General features: G+C 40.6%; 1 protein-coding gene across 1 annotated transcript in view; it reads right to left on the reverse strand.

Annotated features, from left to right (window-relative positions):
- The window catches only part of AHCY (adenosylhomocysteinase), a 43,953-nt gene extending 27,135 nt beyond the window's left edge, over nucleotides 1-16,818 (reverse strand). Inside the window, exons 1-4 of the mRNA XM_070941670.1 lie at nucleotides 16,735-16,818; nucleotides 12,764-12,954; nucleotides 8,712-8,787; nucleotides 6,495-6,647 (exon numbers count right to left, since the gene is read on the reverse strand). Coding sequence (XP_070797771.1) covers nucleotides 6,495-6,647; nucleotides 8,712-8,787; nucleotides 12,764-12,954; nucleotides 16,735-16,762 — 448 coding nt within the window. The 5' untranslated portion in view covers nucleotides 16,763-16,818. The remainder of the gene's footprint in view (nucleotides 1-6,494; nucleotides 6,648-8,711; nucleotides 8,788-12,763; nucleotides 12,955-16,734) is intronic.
- Nucleotides 16,819-27,481: the final 10,663 nt, after the last annotated feature.

The raw sequence follows: 27,481 nt of genomic DNA on the forward strand, positions 1-27,481 counted from the left end.
CATAAACCGTTTCAACTCCTACCTTCAAAACGACGCTATAGAGCACTGCACACCAGAACAACTAGACACAAGAACAGTTTTTTCCCAAATGCCATCACTCTGCTAAACAAATAATTCCCTCAATACTGTCAAACTATTTACTAAGTCTGCACTACTGTTAATCTTCTCATTGTTCCCACAACCCATCTCCTTTCACTTATGATTATGACGGTAATTTTGTTGCCTGTATCCTTACGGTTTATATTGATATTGTTTCTTGATTGCTTATTTGTACCCTATGACTACCATTAAGTGTTGTACCTTATGATTCTTGACGAAGGTATCTTTTCTTTTATGTACTCCGAGAGCATATGCACCAAGACAAATACCTTGTGTGTCCAATCACACTTGGCCAATAAAGAATTCTATTCTATTCTATTCTATTCTATTCTATTCTATTCTATTCTATTCTATTCTATTCTATTCTATTCTATTCTAAATAGACTGCATTTTCAAGGAGACAAATTTTGTATGAGAATGCTGATAATTAAATATCATGATATCACTTCCAACCATTAAATACATTTGGTAGTATCACATTCAGTACAAATATTTGGATCGTGGGGAAGCAGTAGAAAAAAAGATAATAAATACCTCACATTGGATGCAAATTGTAAATTTTTAGAAGAATGAGGCCAAGTACCAAGAACCAAGAATATCCTCATTTGCACATCTTAGCATTAGAAAAATGAAAAGAGAAAAAAAGTTGAACACTAATCACTTCTGGATGTACAAAGGACAATTCTACCCTGTATCTCTCCTGAAATATAGCTGATGAGTAAAAATAGACTTTGCAGTATATTGTTTGTTAATGTAAAGAAAGAATGACTAGGACAATAGCTTGATAGACTAGCTTAGAAAATGCAAGGCCTCCCTCTAGTGGGCTTTTGACAAAACCTTATTTACATAACTTTATATCTCAATGATCAATTAGTCTCCCTTTTACTTTTAGTACATGGATTTAATGATTCACTGTTGCATCTGCAATTTTATTTTAAAAAATTATGTAAAAAATTATAACCTATTATTACAGCTTAAGAAATACTTACAGTAAGCTATCTACTAGTAATTGTACCCTCTCCCATGGCCACGAAAGCTTCTATACTTCTACAATTTTGGTTTCTTTCAAATACATACATATATCAGTGGTGAAATCCAAATTTTTTTACCCGGTTCTGTGGGTGTGGCTTGGTGGGTGTTGTGTGGCTTGGTGAGCGTGGCTTGGTGGCCGTGGCAGAGGAAGGATACTGCAAAATCTTCATTCCCACCCCACTCTGGTGCCAGCCAGAGGTGGTATTTGCCGGTTCTCCAAACTGCTCAAAATTTCCGCTACCGCTTCTCCAGAACCTGTCAGAATCTGCTGAATAGCACCCCTGACATATATACATATATAACATAGTTATAGCATATAACTATATATAGTATATATGAGACCATATTAATTGCATTTTAAGTTTAATTAAGTGTAATTTAACTTCAGTTACTCTTGAACCTGCCTATTTTGTGTAGCCCCTTCTATATCTCTAAAAAGTCAAGGGCAGCACTGACCCTGAACAATTGCTCCCATTTTTGCTTAAACGATTACAAAATGTCCAAAGATACACGAGCCTGGAAAGTAATTATATAATGTAGAATAATGCTTGTGTAATATTGATGGACCTGTTAAACCAGCAGTATTATTGCCTCTAAAAGAACCAATGTTGGAAGATTTTGGTCTGTTTCCTTATCCTTGTCTGCTGTTAAAAATAGAGGACATTAGAGGCTTAACTTGCAGGTTTCAGTTTCACTACTGCATTGAAAAACAGCCTTGCTCAAATTTGTAGATTAATGCTGGTTTTTGTTTTTCCAATATTTGTGGTTTTTATCTTTAGGAACTTTTTTTCCATTTGCCATCTTTATTAACTGCAATACATTACTATAGGCAGTTTGCTAATTATGTGGATTGCCACAGTATGGATTTGTACTATGCTAGACTGTAGGTAGTCCTTGACTTTCGACTGGTTGCTTAATGATCAAAGTTACAATGGACACTCCCAAAAGCTACTTATAACTTGATTTTGAAGTTATGTTGGTTGTATCCTCCTCTGGTCACGAGATCTCATTTTGGGTGTTTGGCAACCAGTTCGCCTATTTGCAGTGTCCCACAGTTACAGGACCATGAATGATTTGGCCTGTTCCCAATGTTTACTTCCAGTTACTTGTAAAAACAGCCCACTGGATAAAATGAATTTATTTAAAAGTGGCGGTGTTTGCTTAACAACCACTTCAAAAAGGGCCATAAAACCAGGGATAACCAGCTTAATGATCACAATTTTCAACAATAACTCTTGAGCTCAATTATAGTCATAAGTCAAGGACTATCTGTTGATGATAAAGACCTGAGTTCTGATCCTGAAAGACAAGTTCTTGACAGGCATAGTTTCAAAGCTATAAGTCAGTGTTTCTCAACCTTGGTAGCTTGAAGATGGGTGGACTTCAACTCCTAGAATCCCCCAGCCAGCAGCGCTGGCTGGGGGATTCTGGGAGTTGAAGTCCACCCATCTTCAAGCTACCAAGGTTGAGAAACACTGCTATAAGTGAATACCTATTTATTGAGGGGATAAAAGCATTTTGATATTAAACTATTTCTACATGCCTTCAAAATTCAGTTAAGAGAAATTAATACAGTCTATATGGCTCTGATTCTGCCATGCCACGCACACAGATACCATTCTTGAACTTAAACCTACCATCACATCTAGGTATGCTAAGAAGATGAGCCCTCATCCAAGTCATTTTTCTTCACAAAAGAAAACCAAAACAATCTACCCCTAATAATTGATTTGAATTTTCTAAATTGGGGTGCGGGTGTGGGTGTGTTATATTTTACATTCTGTGAAACAGGTTGGTAAATTATGTAAGAACCAAAAGCACTGATTATTTTATCTTTCTCACTGGAAAGATTATTTTATCTTTCTCACTTATCTTTCTCATTTTTATTTAGGTATTTTATTTTGATAAGTGGTGGGCGAATCGGTAGCGGTGGTGGCGGAAGGCTCCGCCCACCCACTCAGACGTCATCAAAAACGCTGTGTGCATGCGCAGAAGCACCGTGTACTCGTGAAGCGAGCACCCACGCCTGCACCCTCCCAACAACAAACCAGGATTTGAAACCCACTACTGGTTTTGATGTGTAAGCAAGCTTTAGTTGCTTACCTAAAGAAGATTTCTAATCCTCTGTATAAGATTTTCATTTGTGGGATTAATTACTTTACTGTTTTATATTAATCGTCTTGAATGCCGTTTGTTTATTGGAAAAACTGAATGCAAAGCTTAAAAAAAAACAAATAGGGAAGATATGAACAGGAAGCCAGACTTTCTGGTTGCCAGAAATACTGCATTAACTACTTAAATCAGTGCCTTTCAAACAGTAAAACATGACGAGACTGAACTGTATTGTGCTATCACAGAAGTGGACATCCTTTTGAACAATTTATTTTTTAGGGAAAAAAACATTATTTTGGCAGCCATGAGTTCAAAATGCTCCTCCTCAAATCCCAAGGTTTTATTGCTGTTTTATTTATTGTATTTAAATTCCTAATCTAGACTAGGAAAATATCATAGTAACATGTCTTTCCTTGAATCTTCCATTTTACCATGTAATTTGTGACAACAAAACCTGGGACATTCCTGAACAATTTAATATTTAGAGGATTGAAAAAATGGGGGAAAACTTTCATGATCTTCAAAAGAAAACATTTTTCTCAAAATCAAAAGAATAGTATTGATTTTTTTTGGTCTGGCTACTTTCCAAAAAGTTCATTGTAATTTGTTGCAAAGTTCATTGTGTTGTGGCCCGTATGCAGCCTGTGTAGCTAGTAGCCAGACAGCGAGGAGGCTGGTGTGGTGCTGCGCCAGCAGCCTGTGCAGCTGGCACTCGAGTCAGACAATGAGGAGGCTGGAGAAGATATGGTGCCAGAAGCGGGGATTCAGCCAGGGCCTTCAGAACCTCCAGAAGCTCCCTTAAGTGAAGAAGACGAAGAGGAGGAGCCTCTTCTCGAAGCACGGGCGCACAGACCTGCCAAAAGGCAGGAGTGGCTCCTCAGGAGGAGGTCTCCTCAAGAGTAAGGCTTGGGGCTAATTGGCCACTCCCTTAGCCTATTTAAGGAGGAACACCGACTGAAGCAATTTGCAGGGAACAACTTAGTTCACATACCTTCGTATCTTGTCTTCCTTATCTTATCAGCTTCCTGCAAATTGCTTTTGGGCATTCTGCTAACCATAGTAAGTTTTCAGTTATTATTCTTTGAATTCTTGGCGGCTGTTAATGCAATTAATTAACACCCGTTGTTGTAAAAGACTGGTTTATTCAGTAAACTAAGGTTTGAACAGACTTTGTGTGTGCTGCGTTCTTTGGGGTCCGTAGCTGGGGCAGAACACATTGTATATTTGTTGTGGAACATATTCAGTCTATAAGCAATAAATATATGACATTTTTTCTAATTAGAGTCATCTGGCATTACTACATTAATACAAAAAAGTTCTATATTAATACAAAAAAGTTCTACAAAACTTCTCATTGTCAGGATTTTTAACAGGTGAAATATTGCATCACAGAGCAACAATTTTTGAACCAAATGGGTAGCTTACAAAATGTGTCCAAAATCCAGGACCCATGATTCCCACGGGAATGAAATTTGGGTAAGTTGTAGCTGTTTCAATGCTTCTTCTGCGATCACATGGTCTTAATTTTCACCAAGACAGAATGTCTATGGAGATTCTCAATCATCCAGGTCATGTTTATTCCAAAGGTGTTTTTTTCTAAAAGGCAATTGGACTTTGTTTTTTTCTTCCCCCTTTGAAAACATTTCACTTCTCTTCCAAGAAGCTTCTTCAGTTCTCATGGGGTTTCAATATGAGTTTCCCAGCCAGTCTCAAAATCCCTCACTCCCTCCTCTACCCAGCAGCAGCTACTTACTTGCCTGCTGGGCTGGGCTGGGAAGATTTCTGATGCTCCCTGCCAAGTTTCCAGCAGGAAACTCAATGAGAAAGCCAGCAGGAAATTGGAAATTATTCCTGTTCCCACTGCTTTTTTACCCACCTGTGATCATTCTGTTTTCATCCTAACTATACTACCATATAGGTCAGATTTTTTTTTAAAATGGAACAATCTTAATAATTTTACAAGGCCACAAAATGTAAAATGTCCATCTCACTTCTAGAGTATAAATACTTAAGTAGGTTTATCAAGCTTCTCGGGCAAATTCAGATATTTACCAAAGGAGGGATTTTTATTTCAATTATTTTTATAATTCTTTGTTAATTTAAAGTATTACAGGGATGCCCGACACAGAAGCATATATCCATAATACCCCAAACTGTACAATGTTTTCCTCATATGAGGGGTAATCACGGCTGGGTAACCTGATGCCTTCCATTGTGCATTAAGCGAGAATAAGGGGTCACTTGGGAAAGGAGTTAAAACCAATCTTTATATCTAAAATGGGTATTCTGTATTACTAAAGGTTGCAGAGCATTTGGCAACATCAAAGACTGGCGCTGAAAGGACCTAGCATATTCTGGAGGAATGGGGGAAAGGTTTCCTGGGGGAAAGGTTAATGCAAATAAATCCTCCTTGAGTAGAGTAGAGTAGAGTAGAGTAGAGTAGAGTAGAATAGAATAGAATAGAATAGAATAGAATAGAATAGAATAGAATAGAATAGAATAGGCTTTTATTGGCCAAGTGTGATTGGACAAACAAGGAATTTGTCTTTGGTGCATATGCTCTCAGTATACAAAAAAAGAAAAAAGAAAACATATTCATCACGAATCATAAGATACAACACTTAGTGATAGTCATAATAAACAATCAAATCATACTAGGAAACAATAAAAACAATATAAGTTTTAAAGATAAAAACATGGATATAGCCATAAGTGGGAAGAGATAAGTACTAGTAACGATGAGAAGAATAGTAATACAGTCTTGGTAGTTAATTTGAAAGTGTTGTGGGAATTAGTTGTTAAGCAGAATGATGGCATTCGGGAAAAAACTGTCCTTGTGTCTTGTTGTTCTGGTGTGCAGAGCCCTATAGTGTTGTTTTGAGGGCAGAAGTTGAAACAATTTATGTCCAGGATGTGAGGGGTCTGTAGATATTTTCACAGCCCTCTTTTTGACTCATGCAGTACACAGGTCCTCAATGGAAGGCAGGTTGGTAGCAATTGTTTTTTTCTGCAGTTCTAACTATCCGCTGAAGTCTGTGTCTGTCTTGTTTTAGCATCTTACTATATGCTAACTCAATTGGGGCTTACAACATACTTTGTGGACGTTTCTTGCCTTACAAGTAAAATGTAGTGTTTTGAGTGACTTTGAGTTTTGCCTACCCACACAGCCATCCTTTTAAAAATGAAACAATTATTTCCCCAGTGACTTTGAATGTACAATATATTAGAAAAGCATTTTGGAAGACTATTACCTTTCAGGAGTTGAGGATATTTGGTATGAACCAAGCTGGTGAGATCTCCACCATCATCAAGAATCATGTTCAGAGGTTGTCCATCCTTGAAGTAGAGGGTCTGTTCAATACACCATATATATTCTTCATCCGTTTCTCCTTTCCAGGCATACACTAGACCCAAATCAAACATAAACCATATGGCTTATAATTTCTCAGCAGTGCTTTTATAACCAATTGAGTGAAGTTTGAGAGCGTAATGACAGGAAGTCCTAATGTAATATTTTTCCTTGAGACAATAAAGAATATTCTCTGTGTAGAAAACTAATTTTCCCATTAAGATTATCATCAGCGCTCATCAGTTTCTCACAGATCTAACACACTGACCTAAAAGCCTTTTAGTTGAGAAAGGCAGTAAAAAAAGTACAGTCTAAATGTAAATACTACAAAGATATTTGTGAAAAGGCAAGAACACATTTACAGAGTAACTTAGCTTTATTTAACTCAAAGTAAAAATTAATGGCTAGATCAGCCTTCTTCAAACTGGTTACTCTTCAGATGTTAAAAGTACCAGAATTGTCAGCAAGGTCTGGCTGGGGAACATCCACAGATTTTGGGAAAAATATATTTGTGAGCAAGTTTCCTTGCTCTCAAGCCAATATATACTTAACAGGGTTTTTTTTAAATAAAGGACTATCAAAATCCCACAATTTTCAATTCCCTTCCTCCAATCCAATAGCTAATCAATGTATTCATCCTTTTAACATACATGTCAGTGTATCCTCCAGAGGAGTTAACTATGTTAAGGCTTCTGCAACAAACATAATTGCTTTCTAAATGTTTTAAGGATGAACTTGGGGTCCCATTGGTTCCATGATTTTGCTTGTAAATGAATTATGAAGAGCCTTTTTCCAGTGTTATCTTTACTTCCAAGAATATGTCTGAGCTGTAAAGGGCCTGATAACCATCTTACAGTAACATAAGCCAAAGCGGTTGGTTCACAGTTAAAAGTGAACCTGTCTTCCATCTATTCCAGAAACATCTATTTCAGAATGATCACTAACCCTTTAATAGGTGTGAGTTGTTCAGAGCAATTGAGAATTGGACAAGCTACAAATTGTGTATTATTATTTTGCAGATGATGGTGCAAGTAAGAATATATTGTTCACTCATTTGTGTTTTGCTCGATTTCTATTTTTTCTTTAACTTTCTTTAATTCCAAGACATTATTCCCTATGTAAATCATGCAGACTTATTCCCTATGCATTCCTTATGCATACTTATTAAGGATAAGGATAATCACAAAGGATACTCTTCCATAGCCTTTGCTATATATCCTTAACAAGCTAAATCCAAGCCAGCAAGTGGGGCTTTAGGTCTATTTATGTTAGTCAGGATTAAGACAATAAAAAGAGAACGTTTTGCTTTTCATCACAGATGCAAAAATAGTTAATATGTTAAATTTCAAACAGTTTAATTGTCAGATCTATCATCCCATGTTACTGCAAAACTAAGCCACATCCTAAGACTGTGCAGATTTCAGAGGCATCTCTTTGTCTTGAATAAATGGGCACGGCTACTCTACATTACAAGCAAAGCAGCTGTACCACTGATTAGAAGCTATCAAATTTCATTTCTCATAAATATTACTCTATCAAGCACCACAGTTTGCAAAGAAATTATATTGTGACAAATGAGAAATCTAAATTTTCAAAGTCCAATATATTCTTAAATATTGTGAAAACACACTTCACTGTACTTAAGATTCACTAATGTGTAAAAAGCCATATCACCTAAGCACTTCTGAGAAAAAACAATAGGTGTGCTCTTTGCACTGAGATCACTTAGAAGTGAGAAAACTCATTATACTGAATCCAATCTTTTGAAACAGAAATGTAACCCTTTTTCAAAATATTCAATCCATTGAATCCAGTAGTATAAAATCTTCAAGATCACATATCTGCTAGTTTCAAGATCAAAAGTTTTCTGATTCTGCTATAGTACCTATATTATTTTCATCCTGCCCTTCCGGATTTTTATTTTCATTTAATTTTTTTTAATGATAAAGCAACATTCTAGTGGTTTTTTTTTTTTCCACTAGGAAAAAAGGATAGCACACATTCAGTTGGTGTAACCATCTTTCTAGGAACCCCCAACATTTTTTCCTGTTCCCCCTGACTTTACTTTATACCCACAGGACTAAAAAAGGTCATAACTGTTAACAATGCAGAACATTACCAGGAATTCCAGTTTTGGCAATAGCTGAAGCAGCATGATCTTGTGTGGAAAAAATATTGCAACTGGACCACTGGACCTGAAAAATAATTCAAAATGCCATCAGCACTATATTCAATAACTATATAGAGTTAATGAAGCAATCCCTAAAGCTTACTACTTTCACAGAATTTGACTTTGGTTACGAGGAATGCTTTAAAGGCAGTTTGAAAAATCAGGAAATCAATTATTTCCCAGTGAAAGCTGAGTCAGAGTTCAAAACTTTGTACCTGGTTAAACTAAAAGCTTTCCAAAACTCAGTAACTGAAAATCAGAATGTAAATGGATTTTGAAATGACCGTTTACCTAGGTTTCTTATTTTAGCTTCAGTCAAAATTCTTGATACCTTTTTTTTCGTATCAATTTAATCATTACATTGTAAGGAAACTTTATAGTTGGCTAGTTTGCAGCTAGGTCAGACACGGTTTTAAACAATGCCATTGTTTCTTCGGTTCTGCTGCGCAAACTCATTTCAGCTTTATAGTTTGGCACAAAAAAACCCCCAACCCATTGCTCTTATTCAACAAAGCTTTGCAAAACTGAGCCGTATCAACCCAGGATTAAGGAGGTTTATGTACAACTAATTTGTGTGCAAGGGATCAGTATTTCAATCACATTTTTAGTTGAACAAATAACAGTCTGGGTCCATGCACTATATTAAGTCACAACTACTGGGTGTACAAACACAAACAAATCACACTATAACATGTGGCCCTAATCCTTTTCATCAGTGCCAGAATACAAAAATTGAAGCAGAGCTACCTTTGTGCCATCTACAGCCACCAGTAGTACATCATGGCAGCACTAAGCCATAATTTTATCAACCATGCTTTAGGGGGATTTCAACCTGCCATCTGTCGGCGAAACGTCTGAGGTGGCTCGAGAGTTCATGGCTTCCATGACGGCCATGGACCTTACTCAGTTAATTCATGACCCTACTCACACGGGTGGACACACTCTGGACTTAGTTTTTGTCTCTGGTCAGTGGTCGAGTGGCCTTGATACAGGGGATATAGTCATCGAACCCTTATCATGGTCTGACCACTCGCTCCTTCGACTGGACTTTCTAACCGCTGCACCCCGCCGCAGGGAGGCGGGACCGACCAGGTGGTTCCGCCCCAGGCGCCTGATGGACCCTGATAGGTTTCAGATGGAGCTTGGGCCATTTCCTGAGACTCTGGCTCATGACTCGGCTGAGGACCTGGTGGCCGCCTGGGATAGTGCGGCTGCCGGGGCTTTGGACCGTGTCGTGCCTTTGCGGCCTCTGACCCGGCACCGAACTCACCTAGCTCCTTGGTTCTCCGAGGAGCTCAGGGAGATGAAGCGCCGGAAAAGACGCCTGGAGAGTAGTTGGAGGACCAGCCGCTCCGAATCCGACCGAACACTGGTAGGGTCTCATATTAAGACCTACCTAGTGGCGATAAAAGCGGCGAAATCTAGCTATTTTGCCGCTCTTATCGTGTCATCAGATAATCGCCCGGCCACCCTGTTTAGGGTGACCCGCTCCCTCCTCCATCTGGAGGTGCGGGATGACCCCTTACAGGGCCGAGCTGAGGACTTTGTGCAGTATCTGTATGACAAAATCGCTCAGATTCGGGAAGGGCTGGCCTCTGACTGGGTATGTCCGGACGGGATGACTGAGGCAGGTCTTGAGAGTGTTATCTGGGGGGAGTTCGATCCTGTGGCTCCCGAGGACATGGACAGGGTCCTGGGACGGCTGAACACGACATGTTTATTGGACCCGTGTCCCTCCTGGTTGGTACTGACACGAGACTGGCTCCAGAAGATTGTTAACGCTTCTTTGAGTGAGGGGGTCCTGGCGGCTGCTTTGAAAGAAGCGTTGTGAGGCCCCTCCTCAAGAAGCCCTCTCTGGATCCGGCTGTTTTGGCTAACTATCGTCCAGTCTCCAACCTTCGCTTCGTTGCGAAGGTTGTTGAGAGTGTGGTAGCGCAACAGCTTCCCCGGTACCTGGATGAAGCTGTCTATCTAGACCCGCTCCAGTCCGGCTTCCGGCCTGGGCACAGCACGGAAACGGCATTGGTCGCGTTGGTGGATGATCTCTGGAGGGCTCGGGATAGAGGTTGCTCCTCTATCCTGGTCCTGTTAGACCTCTCAGCGGCTTTTGATACCATCGACCATGGTATCATGTTGCACCGGTTGGCGGGGTTGGGGGTGGGGGGCACCGTTCTGCGGTGGTTCTCCTCCTACCTCTCTGACCGGTCGCAATCTGTGTTGACAGGGGGGCAGCGGTCGACCCCGAGGCACCTTGCTTGTGGGGTGCCACAAGGGTCGGTCCTCTCGCCCCTTCTGTTCAACATTTATGTAAAGCCGCTGGGTGAGATCATCCGTGGCTTTGGGGTGGAGTTCCATCAGTACGCTGATGACACCCAGCTGTACATCTCCACCCCAGGCCACCCCAACGATGCCCTTGAAGTGATGTCCCAGCCTGGAGGCCGTGCGGGCCTGGATGGGGAGAAACAGGCTCCGACTCAACCCCTCCAAGACCGAGTGGCTGTGGCTTCCAGCGTCCCGATATAGCCAGCTGATGCCATCACTGGCTATTGGGGGTGAAGCACTCGCCCCCACGGAGAGGGCTCGTAACTTGGGCATCCTCCTGGACGCACGGCTGTCTTTAGAAGATCATTTGACGGCCGTGGCCAGGGGGGCTTTTTATCAGGTTCGCCTGATACGCCAGTTGCGCCCCTTTCTAGATCGGGACTCTCTACGCACAGTCACTCAGGCACTAGTCACTTCCCACCTGGACTACTGCAACGCTCTCTACATGGGGCTCCCCCTGGTCCAGAACGCGGCCGCGCGGGGGATTATGGGGGGGACGAGGCGCTCCCATGTGACACCTCTCCTGCGCGAGCTGCACTGGCTCCCGGTGGTCTTCCGGGTGCGCTTCAAGGTGTTGGTGACCACCTTTAAAGCGCTCCATGGTTTAGGGCCGGGGTACTTACGAGACCGCCTTCCGCCACCAATAGCCTCCCACCGGCCAGTACGCTCGCACAGAGTGGGCGTCCTCAGGGTGCCGTCCGCCAGACAATGTCGGCTGGCGACCCCCAGAGGGAGAGCCTTCTCTGTGACGGCGCCCACCCTCTGGAACAACCTTCCCCCAGAGTTACGTACAATAACAGACCTCCGGATTTTTCGTCGGGCCCTGAAAACCTATTTATTTCAACTAGCTGGGCTGGCTTGAGTTAAATTTTAAATTGATTTTAAATTGGGTTGTTTTAATTTACGGCCAAAATATTTAATTATTTTAATACTGTTTTTAAATTTTGTATGCTCTGTTTTTTACTTGGCTGTTCACCGCCCTGAGTCATATTTGGAGAAGGGCGGTATAGAAATGGAAACAAATAAAATAAATAAATAAATAAATAAATAAATAAATAAATAGAGAATAAAACTTAATTGAGTTTGCACAACATGGTATGCCAAAATCTATTATTTACAAGCCACAATGACTAGGTTCGTATAAACACACTGTAACTGTAGCCTCTTTAAAAGATTAAAACGGAAAGACGCAATGTAAACTATAAGTATCATGTAGTAAAATTTTTAATTTGGCTGGTAGAAATAGTCCATAACTTTGAGCAGAGTTCCCAACCTTTTTGGCTTTGCGGACTAGCGGGAAGGGGGAGAGAAGGGATGGTTCCACACATGTGGCGGGCAAGAGTGCACACACAGCTCCATTTGCATGAGTGGTGGGCACGTGCACCCACTACTCGCACAAATGGAGCACATGCACTTGCCCACTGCAAGTGGAAATGCATGCACGCTCGCCCGCCACTTCTGCGGCCTGGTTCTAAAAGGCTCAAGGCCCAGTAGTGGGCCACTGCCCAGGGACCTCTGGCTTTGAGATAAATATAAGTAATCAATTAAGCTTTCCGAATACTGTATTTTTAACTGCCTCTATCAATTGACAGTATTAGCTTGTACATGGACCATCTGGTATCATTCAAATACATCAGAACCATCCAGGTGAGTGCAACTTAACCCAACTGCAGCCTTACCTCTGCCCCCAGAGCTGTCAGAGTCTCAATAAGAACTGCAGTCTGCACGGTCATGTGTAAGCAACCAGAAATTCGAGCTCCTTTCAGTGGTTTTGTGGGGCTGTACATCTCACGCATCTTCATCAGCCCTGGCATCTCATTTTCAGCAATGTTCAGAGCCTTGCGTCCCCATTCAGCAAGGCTGATGTCAGCTGCCGATTAAGGAAATAACAGAAATTTAAATATAGCATTCATAATATTATGTTCCGGCCTTCTCCAAACTTCCAGAATAAAATGTTAAGAAAGGAAACCAGAGTCTCATGTGCTAAACTAAAAACATTCGTTAGTTTAATATTTATAACAAGCACTATTGACAAGAGTATCAATTTGACGTAATAGGCACCAAGTTAGAAACCAGGGAACTGTAGTTTTGCCTTAGTCACAAAGGAAGCTGAATTACCTAGGGCCAGTCAATCCCTCTCAGCCCTAGGAAGGAGGCAATGGCAAAACACTTCTGAAAAACCTTGCCAAGTGAACTGGAGAGGGTCTTGTCCAGACAGTATCAGAAAATCAGACACAATTGAATGGAAAAAAATTGACAAGAAGGAATTATAATCTTCAAAGAATTTAAAGTCTCTGAATGTAAGTCCTCTTGAATAACTATCAATGTGCAAGTATTTCATGAAGTAGTTGAGTTAAAAAAAAATACTAGGGTCACTCATCAGCCTTTCAAAAACTAGAGGGGAATTCCCCATACAAACGCTATACAACTGTCATTTATCAAATGTTATGACTGGACAGCAATTGGGTCTATGTTAGATCAACTATTTTTGTTAAGAAACTTCTTTCTACAGAAATAACTCCATCTTCAAAAGATAAACTGTCAGTCTTCAGAAAGCAGTGACATTGATTACAAACAGCTGCCTATCCTTTATAAAAAAACAATATTGGCCTTGATAAATATGTGTCCAGACTCAGCAATTACAGGGATATGCATCTCAATGCATTTTTCCCTAAAAGTACCACTGCTCAAAAGCTGATTTTATGAATTCCTAAGCTTCTATGCTTACCCAGATAGAAGCATTATAACAAAAGCAATGGAAATGTGCAAAGATTTTTTTTCTCCCATCCTCCTGCTTCATGGCAGTATTTCTAGATTACTAGGATTATGAGAGCAGCAAATCACTTTAATATCCTGATGAAAAGAACATTCATGAGAAGCCATCAGTTTACTTAGACTTAGCAAAAATAAAATTATAAAGAGGATTCTAAAAGTTTTGTATACTACTACACCAGCGGTTAAAATGTTGACTCAGAAACTAGTAGACAGTGAAATCTAATTGCACTTTAGGTATGAAAAACTGGCTGGGTGACTTTGGGCCAGACACCCTCAGCTCAAATCACCACAAGATTGGGGGAAATTGAAGGCGTATTGATGTTTGAATTATCTGAAAATGGTGGGATAAAAATCTAAACAAAGAAGGAGCAACAATAGTCAAATACCAAGAAAATACAATGTAGGCTGGAGAATTCTGGTAGTTATAAGATTATAATTTAAAGTTGCCATAGTTGAGAAACACTGGAATAAGTCTTGGAAAGAGGATGAGCAAGAACAGCTGACATACAGGACTGCAATCTCAGAATGACCTACCTTCAAATCCATTTTTACTCCTTATTTAATCCCACTTGCAGTTTTCTTTAAAAAATAAAACTCTATAACAGCAGTTGGTAATGTTACATTTTTGTTATCCTCTTACAAGCTGCACTAATATCCATTAACCTAAATAATGTTGGTATGTTTAATTTAGAGAAGTAAAGGACTAGGGTAACATGATAAAGCAGTTATTAATATCAGATGCCTGCAATTACTGCAAATTCAAATCTCACCAGGGTCAAGGTTGACTCAGCCTTCCATCCTTTCTAAGGTAGGTAAAATGAGGACCCAGATTGTGGGGGCAATAAGCTGACTTTGTATAATAATATACAAAAGTATGAAGGCTATTGCTTAATGCATTGTAAGCCGCCCTGAGTCTCCGGAGAAGGGCGGCATATAAATCAAATTAAAAAAAAAAGTAGTGTTTCAATATTTAAGGGACGTCAAGCTATTTTTCCAAAGCACCAGAAGGCAGATTAAGGAGAGAAGCAACCTAGAATTAAGGAGAAATTTCATGACAGTGAGGAACCATAAGCCAATGGAATGGTTTGCTTTCAGATGTTGTAGGTGCTCCATCACTGAAGGCTTTTAAAAAGAGACTTGACAGCCATTTGTCTAAAATGGTATAAGGTCTCCTGCTTTGAGCAGGGGGTTGGACTAGAAGACCTCCAAGGTCCCTTTCAACTGTTATGTTATTCTGCATCTGCTGCACTTTGCCATTAAATGACTTCTAATGGTGAACATTTGGGGGATTCAAACACAAAGGAGAAAACAAATACCCTAAGACTGGAGACTGTATTCAGTGAAATCGTAGATATTTAACTGAAAAGAAACCCAAGAAAAGAAACAGATATTGCTCCAGGCAAAGCATATAAAAATGTTGAAATAACAGAGAAGCAAAAAAAAAAAATGCTTATGCAAAGCATCTAATAAATAATTGACTTTAGTCAACTTTACCCTAGAACAAAACTTAGGTGATTGCGTGTACATACACGTCTGACTTCAGAGAGGTTATCTGTTGAAAGGAAAGAAGCAAGACAGAAAGAAGAGTTTTACACAATGAACAGAGTTGCCTCTTTTATTAAGATATCTAAATTGCGTTAGGAAATATCAGGATCTTCCTATACAAAATAACCTTTTGGAATTGACAACACTGATTTGTATGCTCTCAGACACAGAAGGTTAGAGTAGTTTTATCAAACAATGGTATTATTTAGTGGATTGTTCAAAGGTTGTAAATGACCAAAGACTGGACCTTATGGAAGCTACAGTTCAATACATTGGTGGAGCTGGCTTTAAGATTTTCTCACATTGTCCAGTGTTTACACAATTGCACTTTAATTCTGATCCCCTAAAGGAATGGCAAATCTCCAATTATTTCATTAAGGTATTCTTACATTGTCTATGCAGTGTTTAAGGTCCACAGAAGAGGGTCCAAATTCAGCAAAATAAGAATATTGCAATAATGAAAAAAAGCTGTGATTCCAACATTTGTAAGTAGAACCTCTATCTTACACCCCTCCACAAAGGCTTCTATTATAAACACAATTCTTTTAGCATGTGAAAAGTTAACAAGTCTTGATTCTAGGCAGCTGGAGAAAAAGTGTGCCTTTTAAAAAAGGTATTTCTTATTCCGGATTGAATTTCAAGTAACAGCCTTTTCTTTTGTAGATATAATTACTACACATGGTGAATGGATTTAGCAGCCAGAGGGCAGCGGTTCCTTGACAGCATGGTCCCCAGAAGCATGACGGGAAATGTAGTAATTTCAATTGCAAGACTCGAGCATCTTCCTGCGGGAGAGCAGTCAGAAGAACTACACTTCCCCAAAGCCTCTTTTCCCTTCAGAGCCACATGGCGTTTGCTCAGATATCGCATAGAAAACGAACTAGTAGTCAATCTGAATTCCATTTTGACTACAGGGGGGAAAAAAACCCACAAGCCTTCCAACATTATACAAGCAGCACTTAGCGAGAATCACCCCTTTAATTTTCAGGTCGATTTTCAGTTAAAGACAATCAATCGGTTGCATATTAAATCCTCCCCTGGAAGAAAGAATGATGTATCCCCCTTTCAAGATCCATTTAGGTGTAGAAAACATCTCCTCTTTCAGTTTTAAAAAGAGCCTAAGGCACAGAAAAAAAAAAGGCATCACATGTTTCTGTGTTAAATATTTCCAAGAAAAACCCGAGCCCTTTTGACTATTGCTTTTTTTTAAAAAAAATTGCAATAAACCTCTGTACTGTGTTCAGAAAGGAAACAGAACCGCCTCTATCAGGCCTCGTATGGGGACCGCTTGTGGCACGAAGAAGAAAGAATAGGAGAATGAACTACTTACCAACTTTGTAGGGCAGCTTTTCGGACATGCTGGTGCTTTTTTACAGTACAAAAGAAGGAGGAGAAAAAGGCAGCCGCCTAGATGGGCACAGAAAAGCAAGGGGCGCCAAAAACAGGCTTTAAATAGACTCGCCTACTTTTGCAAATCCCCGAGACCCTGTCCACCAATCCCTGTTGTCTGCGGCACGATGTGGGCGTGGTCGCAGAAGGCTCCTATGCAGAGGAAGGCGCTTGTTCGGGGAGAGATGGAAGAGCGCCCGGCGGAGAGAAACGCCTTCTTTTGCTGACGTCATAGTTACGTTGTTCACGTTTTGCTTTTTGTATTTGTACTAACAACACCGAGAGCTGGTACAATATAGCTGCAATCATCGGGACGGCCACTAGGTGGTAAAAAGTTCATTTTCCCATCTAAGAGGTAGCCCTCCACCTACAACAGTTCGTTTAGTGAAGGTCACTGAAAAACGTGACTTATGATCATGCTTCACACTTAACAACCGTTGCAGCGTTCCCGTGGTCACGTGGTCGAAATGCAACTAATATTTCTGACGGTTGCGGTGGCTCTGAGTCGTGTGATCCCCTTTTTGCAAACTTCTGACAAGCGAAGTCAATGGGGAAAGCCAGCTTCACTTAACAAGTAGCAGCTCACACAACTGGACGGGAGAAATGAAACCTTCACTATTAACTTAATGATTATCCGAATCTTGGCCACCCAGATCTGCTAGTTCTAAATAATGACATCCTTAATTATTAAAGTTAACTTTGTAATCCTATGTCTCAGTAAAGTTATCCTGCCGGATCAAAGGTCTCTTGCTAAATATAACATGTGTTTTTTTTAACTTTAATAAAGCAAGCTTAATGTTATACTTGAATTACCAAAGTCCAAGTTTTTGCAATTTTGGTACGAATGTTTCTGGCAATTTCAAAGATCTGGCTTTTCTTGTTCTTTTATTACAGTATGTAGCAGAAAATGAGCTAGTTGGATTCTTGGTATGCTCACAATCATTCACCTGAAAGTAAATGGCTTAGAATGCAGCACTTTTGAGCTCTCCAGACTGCAGGAATTATCAGAATGATCAGCCATAAAATTACACAAAGACTAAAAAATGATAAAGTCAAGAATGATAAGGAATTGGGTAATACTGTACATTCCAGTCTTTATTTGTTTCAAAGTTTAGGACCAATATTAATAGTAAATTGCCTATGGAATCTTGGTTCATGTAACATACTAAATCAATCAGGGATTTCTTGGCTGTGATTCAGGCACCTTGTGTAAACTTAGTCATTATAATCTTGCTTGCATGTGTGTAGCATATTAAATCAGCTTGGTTAAACAAGTCATGGTATACAGTACCATGTTCTGCCAACAGTCAGTTTATGTACTCCAAAATTATAATTTGTACAAAATAATGCTATGAATAGAAGCCTCTCTTATTCAAAGTAATCATTACCTTCCATCCAAATTATTACTTTTCTATACCAGGTATTAACATATGTTAACTAGAAAGCCAGTCTGGTATAGTGCCTAAAGTGCTGGACTAAAAACTAGAAGACTCTGAGTTCTAGTTCTCCTTCAGATGCAGAACTGTCCTGGTCAGTAGTGGGATTCAAATCCCGTCGCATGCACAGAGACATCCAGGCAGGTGGGTGGAGCCTCCCACCGCCGCCTCTATAAGTTCGCCCAATCCGGAGCGAACCGGTAGCAACCCACCACTGGTCCTGGTGATTTTGAGCCAGTCATGCTGTGACAGTCAACTGGATGAGGGTGGTTATTGTCATGAAATAAACAATGGAGCATTAAATAAATAAAAGACCTTAAATTGTACAAATAATGAAGGAGACTGGGGGTCAAAATGATAGCAGTGACTGTGTAAGCAAAGTTATACCATTTTTTATGCTAGTTCCATAACAACATAACAGTAGTCACATTGACTTTTTTGACCCATGCAGACTTCCCTAAACTGGAAGGAATGTTGCAGTAATGAAGTCCTCCTCTCAAGATGACATCCCAAATATTATTCTTTTAGGCCAGGCCTGTCAAACTGATGGCCCACGGGCCAGATGCATCATGCACAGGCCACGCCCACCCTGGTTCTGCAAAGGCAAAAACTCAATCAAATTTGACACCAATGTTTTAGGCCTTCCCAACACCTTCAGAAGCTACTTTCTAGTAAGCCATTTTCTCAGGCCAACTTGACAGCTGTTCTCAACAGGCAAGCTGGCTTTTGAAAGGTATTATCTAATGATGGTTGTATGGGTGTGCTACTATCTTGGTTATTTTGTAGCAGCAGATATGTACAGGTTGTCACCTCAGTTTACATCATTTCTTTGCACATGGCTTGATTTTATTTATGTAAATTGAGGAAAGTATAATTATAGCTAATTCAATACTAAACGTTAGATAAATCAATGTAGCTAAAGCATTTGCACTTTTATTTATTTATTTATTTATTTTATTTATTTTATTATATTTCTATACCACCCTTCTCCTGCAGGACTTAGGGCGGTGTACAGCCAGGATAAAACATAGCATATAAAATTTAAAAACATTTTAAAAAACAATTAAATAATTTTGGCCCAAATTTAAAACAACCCAATTAAAACCGAAATTCGATTAAAAAACTGAGAGGATGGGATCAAGCCAGTCCAGCTAGATGGAACAAGTGTGTCTTCAGGGCGGAGGTCTGATATCGTGCGTATCTCAGGGGGCAGGTCATTCCAGAGGGCAGGTGCTGCCACAGAGAAGGCTCTGCCCCTGGGGGTCGCCAGCCGGCACTGCCTGGCCAACGGCACCCTGAGGAGGCCCTCTCTGTGCGAGCGAACCGGTCGGTGGGAGGCTATTGGCGGCAGAAGGTGGTCTCGCAAATACCCTGGCCCTAAACCATGGAGCGCTTTAAAGATGGTTACCAACACCTTGAAGCGCACCCGGAAGACCACAGGAAGCCAGTGCAGCTCGCACAGGAGAGGTGTTATATGTGAGCGCTCCATCGCTCCCATAATCCCCCGCGCGGCTGCATTCTGGACCAACTGCAGCCTCCGGGTGCACCCCAAGGGGAGCCCCATGTAGAGAGCATTGCAGTAGTCCAGGCGGGAAGTGACGAGTGCTTAAGTGATTGTGCGTAGGGAGTCCCGATCCAGAAAGGGACGCAACTGGCGTATCAGGCGAACCTGATAAAAAGCCCCCCTGGCCATGGCCATCATATGCTCTTCTAAAGACAGCCGTGCGTTCAGGAGGACGCCTAAGTTGCGAGCCCTCTCCGTGGGGGCCAGTGATTCGCCCCCAATAGCTAGCGATGGCACCAGGTGGCTATATCAGGACACCGGAATCCACAGCCACTCGGTCTTGGAAGGGTTGTGTCGGAGCCTGTTTCTCCCCATCCAGGCCCGCACGGCGTCCAGGCACTGGGACATCACTTCAAGGGCATCGTTGGGGTGGCCTGGGGTGGAGATGTACAGCTGGGTGTCATCAGCGTAGTGATGGAACTCCACCCCAAAGCCACGGATGATCTCGCCCAGCAGCTTCACATAAATGTTGAACAGAAGGGGCGAGAGGACCGACCCTTGTGGCACCCCACAAACAAGGCTCCTCGGGGTCGACCGCTGCCCCCCTGTCAACACGGATTGCGACTGGTCAGAGAGGTAGGAGGAGAACCACTGCAGAACGGTGCCCCCCACCCCCAGCCCCTTCAACTAGTGCAAAATGATACCATGGTCGATGGTATCAAAAACCGCTGAGAGATCTAACAGGACCAGGATAGAGGAGCAACCCCTATCCCGAGCCCTCCAGAGATCATCCACCAACGTGACCAATGCCATTTCCGTGCTGTGCCTAGGCCGGAAACCGGACTGGAGCGGGTCCAGATAGACAGCTTCATCCAGGTACTGGGGAAGCTGCCGCGCCACCACACTCTCAACAACCTTCGCAACGAAGCGAAAGTTGGAGACTGGACGATAGTTAGCCAAAATAGCCAGATCCAGGGAGGGCTTCTTGAGGAGGAGCCTCACCACCGCTTCTTTCAAAGCGGCCGGCAGGACCCCCTCACTCAGAGAAGCGTTAACAATCCCCTGGAGCCAGCCTCATGTAACCTCCCGGGAAGCCAGTACTAACCAGGAGGGGCATGGGTCCAATAAACATGTGGTCGCGTTCAGCCGTCCCAGGATCCTGTCCAGGTCCTCAGGAGCAACAGGATCAAACTCCTCCCAGATAACACTCTCAAGACCTGCCTCAGTCATCCCGTCCAGACTTACCCAGTCTGCTCTTGCCTATTAAGTATCAGCAATCCAGTGCTATATTTCCAAAAGACTTTTTTTTAAACTTCCCTTTCTAGTTTAATTTAGTTAGTTTAGTTTATTTGATTTGTATACCGCCCTACTCCCGAAGGACTCAGGGCGGTGAACAGCCAAACAATAAAATACATAAATACAAAAAATTTAAAACACCAGATAAAATCGAATTAAACCATTTTGGCCCAGACAAATTAAAACACCCCAATAATTTAAAAACAGATTAAAATTTACATATTAAAAAGAGGGAAAAGATTAGGCCAAGCCCACCTGGTGGAATAAAAAGGTCTTCACAGCACAGCGGAAGGTGCGCAGATCCGGGATCCTCCCTATCTCTGGGGGGAGCTCATTCCAGACAGTAGGTGCTCCCACAAAGAAGGCTCTCCCCCTAGGGGCCCCCAGTTGACATTGTTTGGCTGACGGCACCCGGAGGAGCCCCTCTCTATGAGAGCGTACCGGCCGGTGGGAGGCTATTGGTGGTAGTAGGAGGTCCCATGGGTAACCAGGTCCTAAACCATGGAGCGCTCTAAAAATGGTAACCAAAACCTTGAAGCGCACCCAGAAGACCACCGGGAGCCAGTGCAGCTCGCGCAGGAGAGGTGTTACATGGGAGCGCCATGTCGCTTCCATTACCACCCACGCAGCCGCACTCTGAGCCAGTTGGAGCCTCTGGGTGCTCCTCAAGGAGAGCCCCATGTAGAGAGCATTGCAATAGTTCAGGCGGGAGGTGACGAGGGCATGAGTGACCGTGCGCAACATTGCCAGAGATTTCTAGGAATCTTTGGCAATGTTGTCCATTAGGTTTGGTTCACTTCAAATGGATTTTTTAAATATCAGTTATACCAACTTCAAATGATCTGGAAGGAAGTATGCATGAAATCTCTTCACTAAAAAAAAGTATTTGTGCGGGCAATATATCAAGGCTTGGAGTATTGCAGTAACTATAACTGGTTTTATAGTAGGAAAGTGAAGGGTTAAATTAATCCTGCCTATACTGTACTGATTTAAACATGTGTGATAAAGATGGATATAGCCTGTGTTCAATTAATTTCTACAAATTAGTTCCCCGGCAGAGGGCAGATATGATTTACTTCCTGTGTAACTTTAGAAAAAGTGTCTTCCATCAGAAATTAGAGTTAACTGCCTTCTGATTAAATGCTGAAAAAAGGAAATACAATATTGCTATTATACCAGCAGTGTTCAGACCAGAGAAAACTATTACATTTGAGAACGCTTCTGCATATCAGTCTCATCTCAGTTGCAAATGAAGTTGATATATGAATTTGCTGGAGAAAGCAAAATGTCTCTGTGTATATGACTTTATTGTTGTCTGTAACCCAGTGTTTCTCAGCCTTGGCAGCTTTAAGATACGTGGACTTCAAATCCCAGAATTCCCTAGCTGGGAAGTTGCCAAGGTTGAGAAAAAGCTGAGATTTACTGTGACTCAATGTGCAGCATATCCTGTCCACATATATGGAAAATATTCTTAAATCAGAGTTAGCTACTTAACAACAGCAGAGTTTGTATTTTCAGCTACCCTTTTAGGCTATAGCCCTGAAATTTCTTAATGATCCAAGGAGTATTGTACCAGTGGCAGGTTGCCCCGGTTCAGACGGTTTCTATAGAACCGGTAGTAAAACCGGTGGGAGGCTCCGCCCACTGACTGTGACATCATCAGAAGTGATCTGCACATGCGATCCCATTTCGAACTGGTAGTAAAGGTAAGTAAAACTTACCCCTGTACTGTACCCATTCCCAATCCTTTTTAGTTACTGAAGGTCCAAATTCTAAGATTCTAGATTCCCTTAAAAAGTAATTTTGCATATTTGTTCTGAAGAGCTTTAAAGGAAAGTTTATATTTCCTTTTGGTATGTATGAATACATCAGTCAATATTAGTAAAGCCATAACTTAGGAAATATAAATTTCAGATCTGGTTGGCCATGCATGCAGACATGCACACACCATTCCTCTTCCTCTTCCTGCCTAAGACCACCAAACCTGGCCTTAGATTGCTTTTACAGATTAGGGAATATCATTTTGTTGTAAACTTTGTTTAGGTCTAGGACTTGTCTTACTCCCAGTTACAAACAAGGGATCAACAAACAGTTGGCTTGAATAAAACAAAAAATAAGCTGATATAATTTAAATCTAATTATGGTGACTAACAGAATAACAGAGTTGGAAGGGACCTTGGAGGTCTTCTAGTCCAACCTCCTGCTCAGGTAGGAAACCCTATACCATTTCAGACAAATGGTTGTCCAATCTCTTCTTAAAAACTTCCAGTGTTGGAGCATTCACAACTTCTGGAGGCAAGTTGTTCCACTGATTAATTGTTTGAACTGTCAGGAAATTTCTCCTTAGTTCCAGGTTGCTTCTCTCCTTGATTAGTTTCCATCCATTGCTTCTTGTTCTGCCCTCAGGTGCTTTGGAAAATAGGTTGACCACCCACTTCTTTATGGCAACCTCTTAGATATTGGAACAATGCTATCATGTCACCTCTAATCCTTCTTTTCATTAAAGTAGACATACCCAATTCCAACAATTGTTCTTCATATGTTTTAACCTCCAGTCCCCTAATAATATTTGGTGTTCTTCTTTACACTCTTTCTAGAGTCTCAAGATCGTTTTTACATTTTGACGATCAAAGCTGGATGCAGTATTCCAAGTGTGGCCTAACCAAGGCATTATAGAATATTAACACTTCATGTGATCTTGATTCTATCCCTCTGTTAATACAGCCTAGGACAGTGTTGGCTTTTTTGGCAGCTGCAGCAACACAGTTGGCTCATATTTAAGTGATTGTCCACTAGAACTCCAAGATTCCTCTCACAATTACTACTATTATTACTACTATTGAGCCAGGTACTACCTATTCTCTACCTGTGCATTTGGTTTTTCTTGCCTAAATGTAGAACCTTACCTTTTTCACTGTCACATTAAAAAAAACTACAGATCAGTGGTAGATTTTAGAAAGGGTTTCAAGAGTAAATGAAATTTGGGGACCCCCCTTTGTTCACTTATTATATACATAAATATGTTATGTTCTTTAGGTTGAAATTAAGGTCCCTGCTGCTGTGGACTTAATTTTTCATTCTTCTGGTTAATTCAGATTTTAAAATTTTCCTGAAATGTTTTTCTTTAAAATTATAAGCACTTATCCTCTGCCTAAACGTGTTTGAAGGTGGTTTGCACTTGAAATGAGAGAACAAAGAGAGAAAAATTTTGATCCACCCTAAACCGCTGCACATATCCTGAAATGACAACAATTCATTCATTACAGTCTATTCAAAAAGGAAAAAGAATAGATTGCACTTTGGAAGCAAGTTTACACTCTGCTGAAGAGAATGGGAGAACTCACAAAATGAGTTCAATTTTATCGCTGCTTGGACTCCTGGAAGGAGTTGCAAGGTTCAGAAGTCAAGAGTTGTGCTTCTTGTTTTGCAAGTGAAGAAATGCAAAACAAAGCTTTGACATTGGTTTCACTGCAGCTGAGCAGGAAATAAATTGACTCACCTTTCCAATACTGCTGGAATCTTGAGAAAATAGAAAGTTGGAGTTATTTACAGATTGACACCAAATGTATTGCCAATGGCAGTACATTGATTTTTCTTAGTCTCTGACGTGCTTATATGTTTTACCAATTGATTCATTTTATTGGGGGTGGGTGGGTTAAAAAATAGTCATAAATTCATCTACACTTCTCTTACTTATATGAGAATGTTCTTCCTTTACAAGGACTTTTATGAAAAACGTACTGAATTATAACTTTGAGATATGAGGCACTATTAAGTTTAGGGAACCATAGGAATGCAAAATACAAAAGAGTCATTGTGAGCTGTGAATTCCAAACAATGCAAATAATACCAGATTCTACTGGATTTAGTGGTGTTTGCTAGGTTAAGATGAACCTAGAGATAGATGACCTCTGAGTTACAGTCCAGATGCAAACAATGCGGGAGCACTCTCCTGAAAAATTCTTCTGCATTTGTTTTATAGTTCCTGTTTAATTTGTTGGAAGAGAACTTGCTTTCAGTTGTTGCTTTAAAGAGCACATTCTGTGAAAATTACAATGAATGCACTACGATTCTTGCATTTATTTATTTTAGTAAGGAGGTGCCCAAGGACCATGTGAACGTCTTGATTCATTTGTACAATTACATCTGTAGTCATTCTGACTACTTCATATATTTTAGTTACATCTGAAGGACCACAACCAGAGGTGGGTTGCTGCCGGTTCAAACCAGTTCAGGCAAACCGGTAGTTGCGACCCATGGGTGGGCCCACTGTCCACCTGCCCCAGCGCTATCCCGTCCTATATCGCTGTGTTTTAGAAGCTGCACGCATGCACAGAAGGCCCTGCGCACTCACATTTTTTGTACTGGGCGAACCAGTTGTTACAACCGGCAGCAGCCCACCACTGAACACAACACAAAGTATTGTTCCCATGAGACTTATCTAGATCAGAAGCAACCAAGGGCTTTTCAGAGTGATGGAGAAAACAACAGCAGGATTTTGCATCACCTTTCAACAATAAAATCATTTTTAAAAGATGATGAACATAAATTCTAAAATAATACTACAAACTGGGGGAGCTAGGGTTAAATAAAACCTGCCTGTAAAACCTGTGTTTTGGGATTGCTTTAAAAAATGTCCTTGTTGATATCATATCCAGGTTATTATGTTTTGATGTGTTTTAACTATGTTTTATTTTTATTTATTTATTTTTTATTAATAGAAATAGAAAGAGCAACATGTTCAAAATCCATATAGACAATGTGTTTACTGGTTACAATTCTTTTGAGTAATATTCATCATAGTAATAATAATAGTATTCTCTAATAGTAATCTCATAATGACTGCTTTTCCCTCATAATATTAATGCATATTATTAATACTAATCAAAATTAATCAAAATAAATAAGTTACAGTGATCAACCCTAATAATAAAATTAATTTTTCTCTTCTAATTTTAGAAGTTCTAACTCCTGTTTCTCTTATTTAACCATCGATAAAACAGATCCCATACATCAAAATAATCAGTGTTTTCCTTTCCTTTAATTTCAAATGTTAGTTTAGTCATTTCTGCACATTCTAAATTTTTTGTTATTATCTTTTCTTCTGTTGGGATCTCCTTGCCCTTCCAATGTTGTGCGAACATGATTCTGGCCGCTGTTAACAGATGTATTATTAAATATGCATTCCTTTTACTGTATTTGTCTGGTATGATTATGTTTTAATTTTAATTTTGTAGGCTGTCCAGGGTCTTTGTAAAGTTACAGTAGATGGTCATAGCAAATCTAATATATAAATTAAGATATAAAAGTCCTCTACCAAAGTAAAAAGTATTAGTGGTATGCTGCCAGAAGTTAGGCTGTACCTCCTCACATATTCTCTATTCTATCGAGCTGGAGTGTTTTCAGCCCTCTTACCAAGGTTTTCTCAATTTAGCCCAGTTTTTGAAAAATACAGTGGAATATGCTGGTTTTGTGCCAATTCTACAAGCCAAAGGATAGCTTTATAATTGTGCAGCCCTGAAAATGACAATATTTTTAATGAGAAATTTCCTTATTAAGCCGATTAAATCTAACCTCTGGATATAAAAAAAAATATTGCAAAAAGAGAAAAATAAGGGAAAGATCAAGGGTGGATAAAATTACATACAGATCAATCCAAAGTAAATCAGCAAACGCAGTCTATTTGAGTAGTTACTATTTATTTCCTCATATAAGATCTTAGATTTCAGCACATGATCAACAGTTATTTCAAAACATTTAGCTGGAGACAGATCATCTGGATCACATGCTATGATATTTGTAAACAGATCATCCTTCATGTTTTTCTTCCTGTTTTCAGCTTTCCTCTTGAGCACTTGAAAGAGACTGTAGCTTTGAAATTATAGAAAGTTATTTGTAGCTCAGGGTTTAGATTTTGGCAGATTCCAAGCTTGCCATTTAGCTAAGTAACATCATCAGTGCAGGTGTGGGTTCTACTTACCTTTACTACCGGTTCATAACAGGGCCGCGTGCGCAAGCAAAGCAAGTGCGTGCACTCTTCTGCGCATGTACAAAAGCATTTTGATGACGTCGGGGTGGGTGGGCGGAGCCTCCCACCGGTTTTACTATCAGTTCTATAGAACCGGTGTGAACTGGGGGCAACCCACCACTGCATAGTGGGACTTTGGTAGAAGTGTTTTGTTCTATTCCTCTTTAGCTTATCTATGTGTTGTGTGCCGGTGTGATCAGTTGGTTGTGTGATTGGTTATTTGTTTGGTGCTATACTTAAATTCTGAGGAGCTGATTGGCTCCGTTGTTGATTGGTCATTTGAATGATCCAGTTTCTTAAGTGTTCATATGCTGGATCTAAATCAATATGCTTGTTAATTGCCCCTTTGTAGAATACCAGGCTTCAATAAATTTACATGTGTGGCGAGTGTTGGCATGGTTGATGATTTTCGTTCCTTCCCAAC

Source organism: Pituophis catenifer, unplaced genomic scaffold (assembly GCF_029215685.1).
Source record: "Pituophis catenifer annectens isolate HBS135680 unplaced genomic scaffold, rPitCat1.0.hap2 SCAF_3, whole genome shotgun sequence".
In the NCBI taxonomy this organism is placed as follows: Eukaryota; Metazoa; Chordata; class Lepidosauria; order Squamata; family Colubridae; genus Pituophis; species Pituophis catenifer.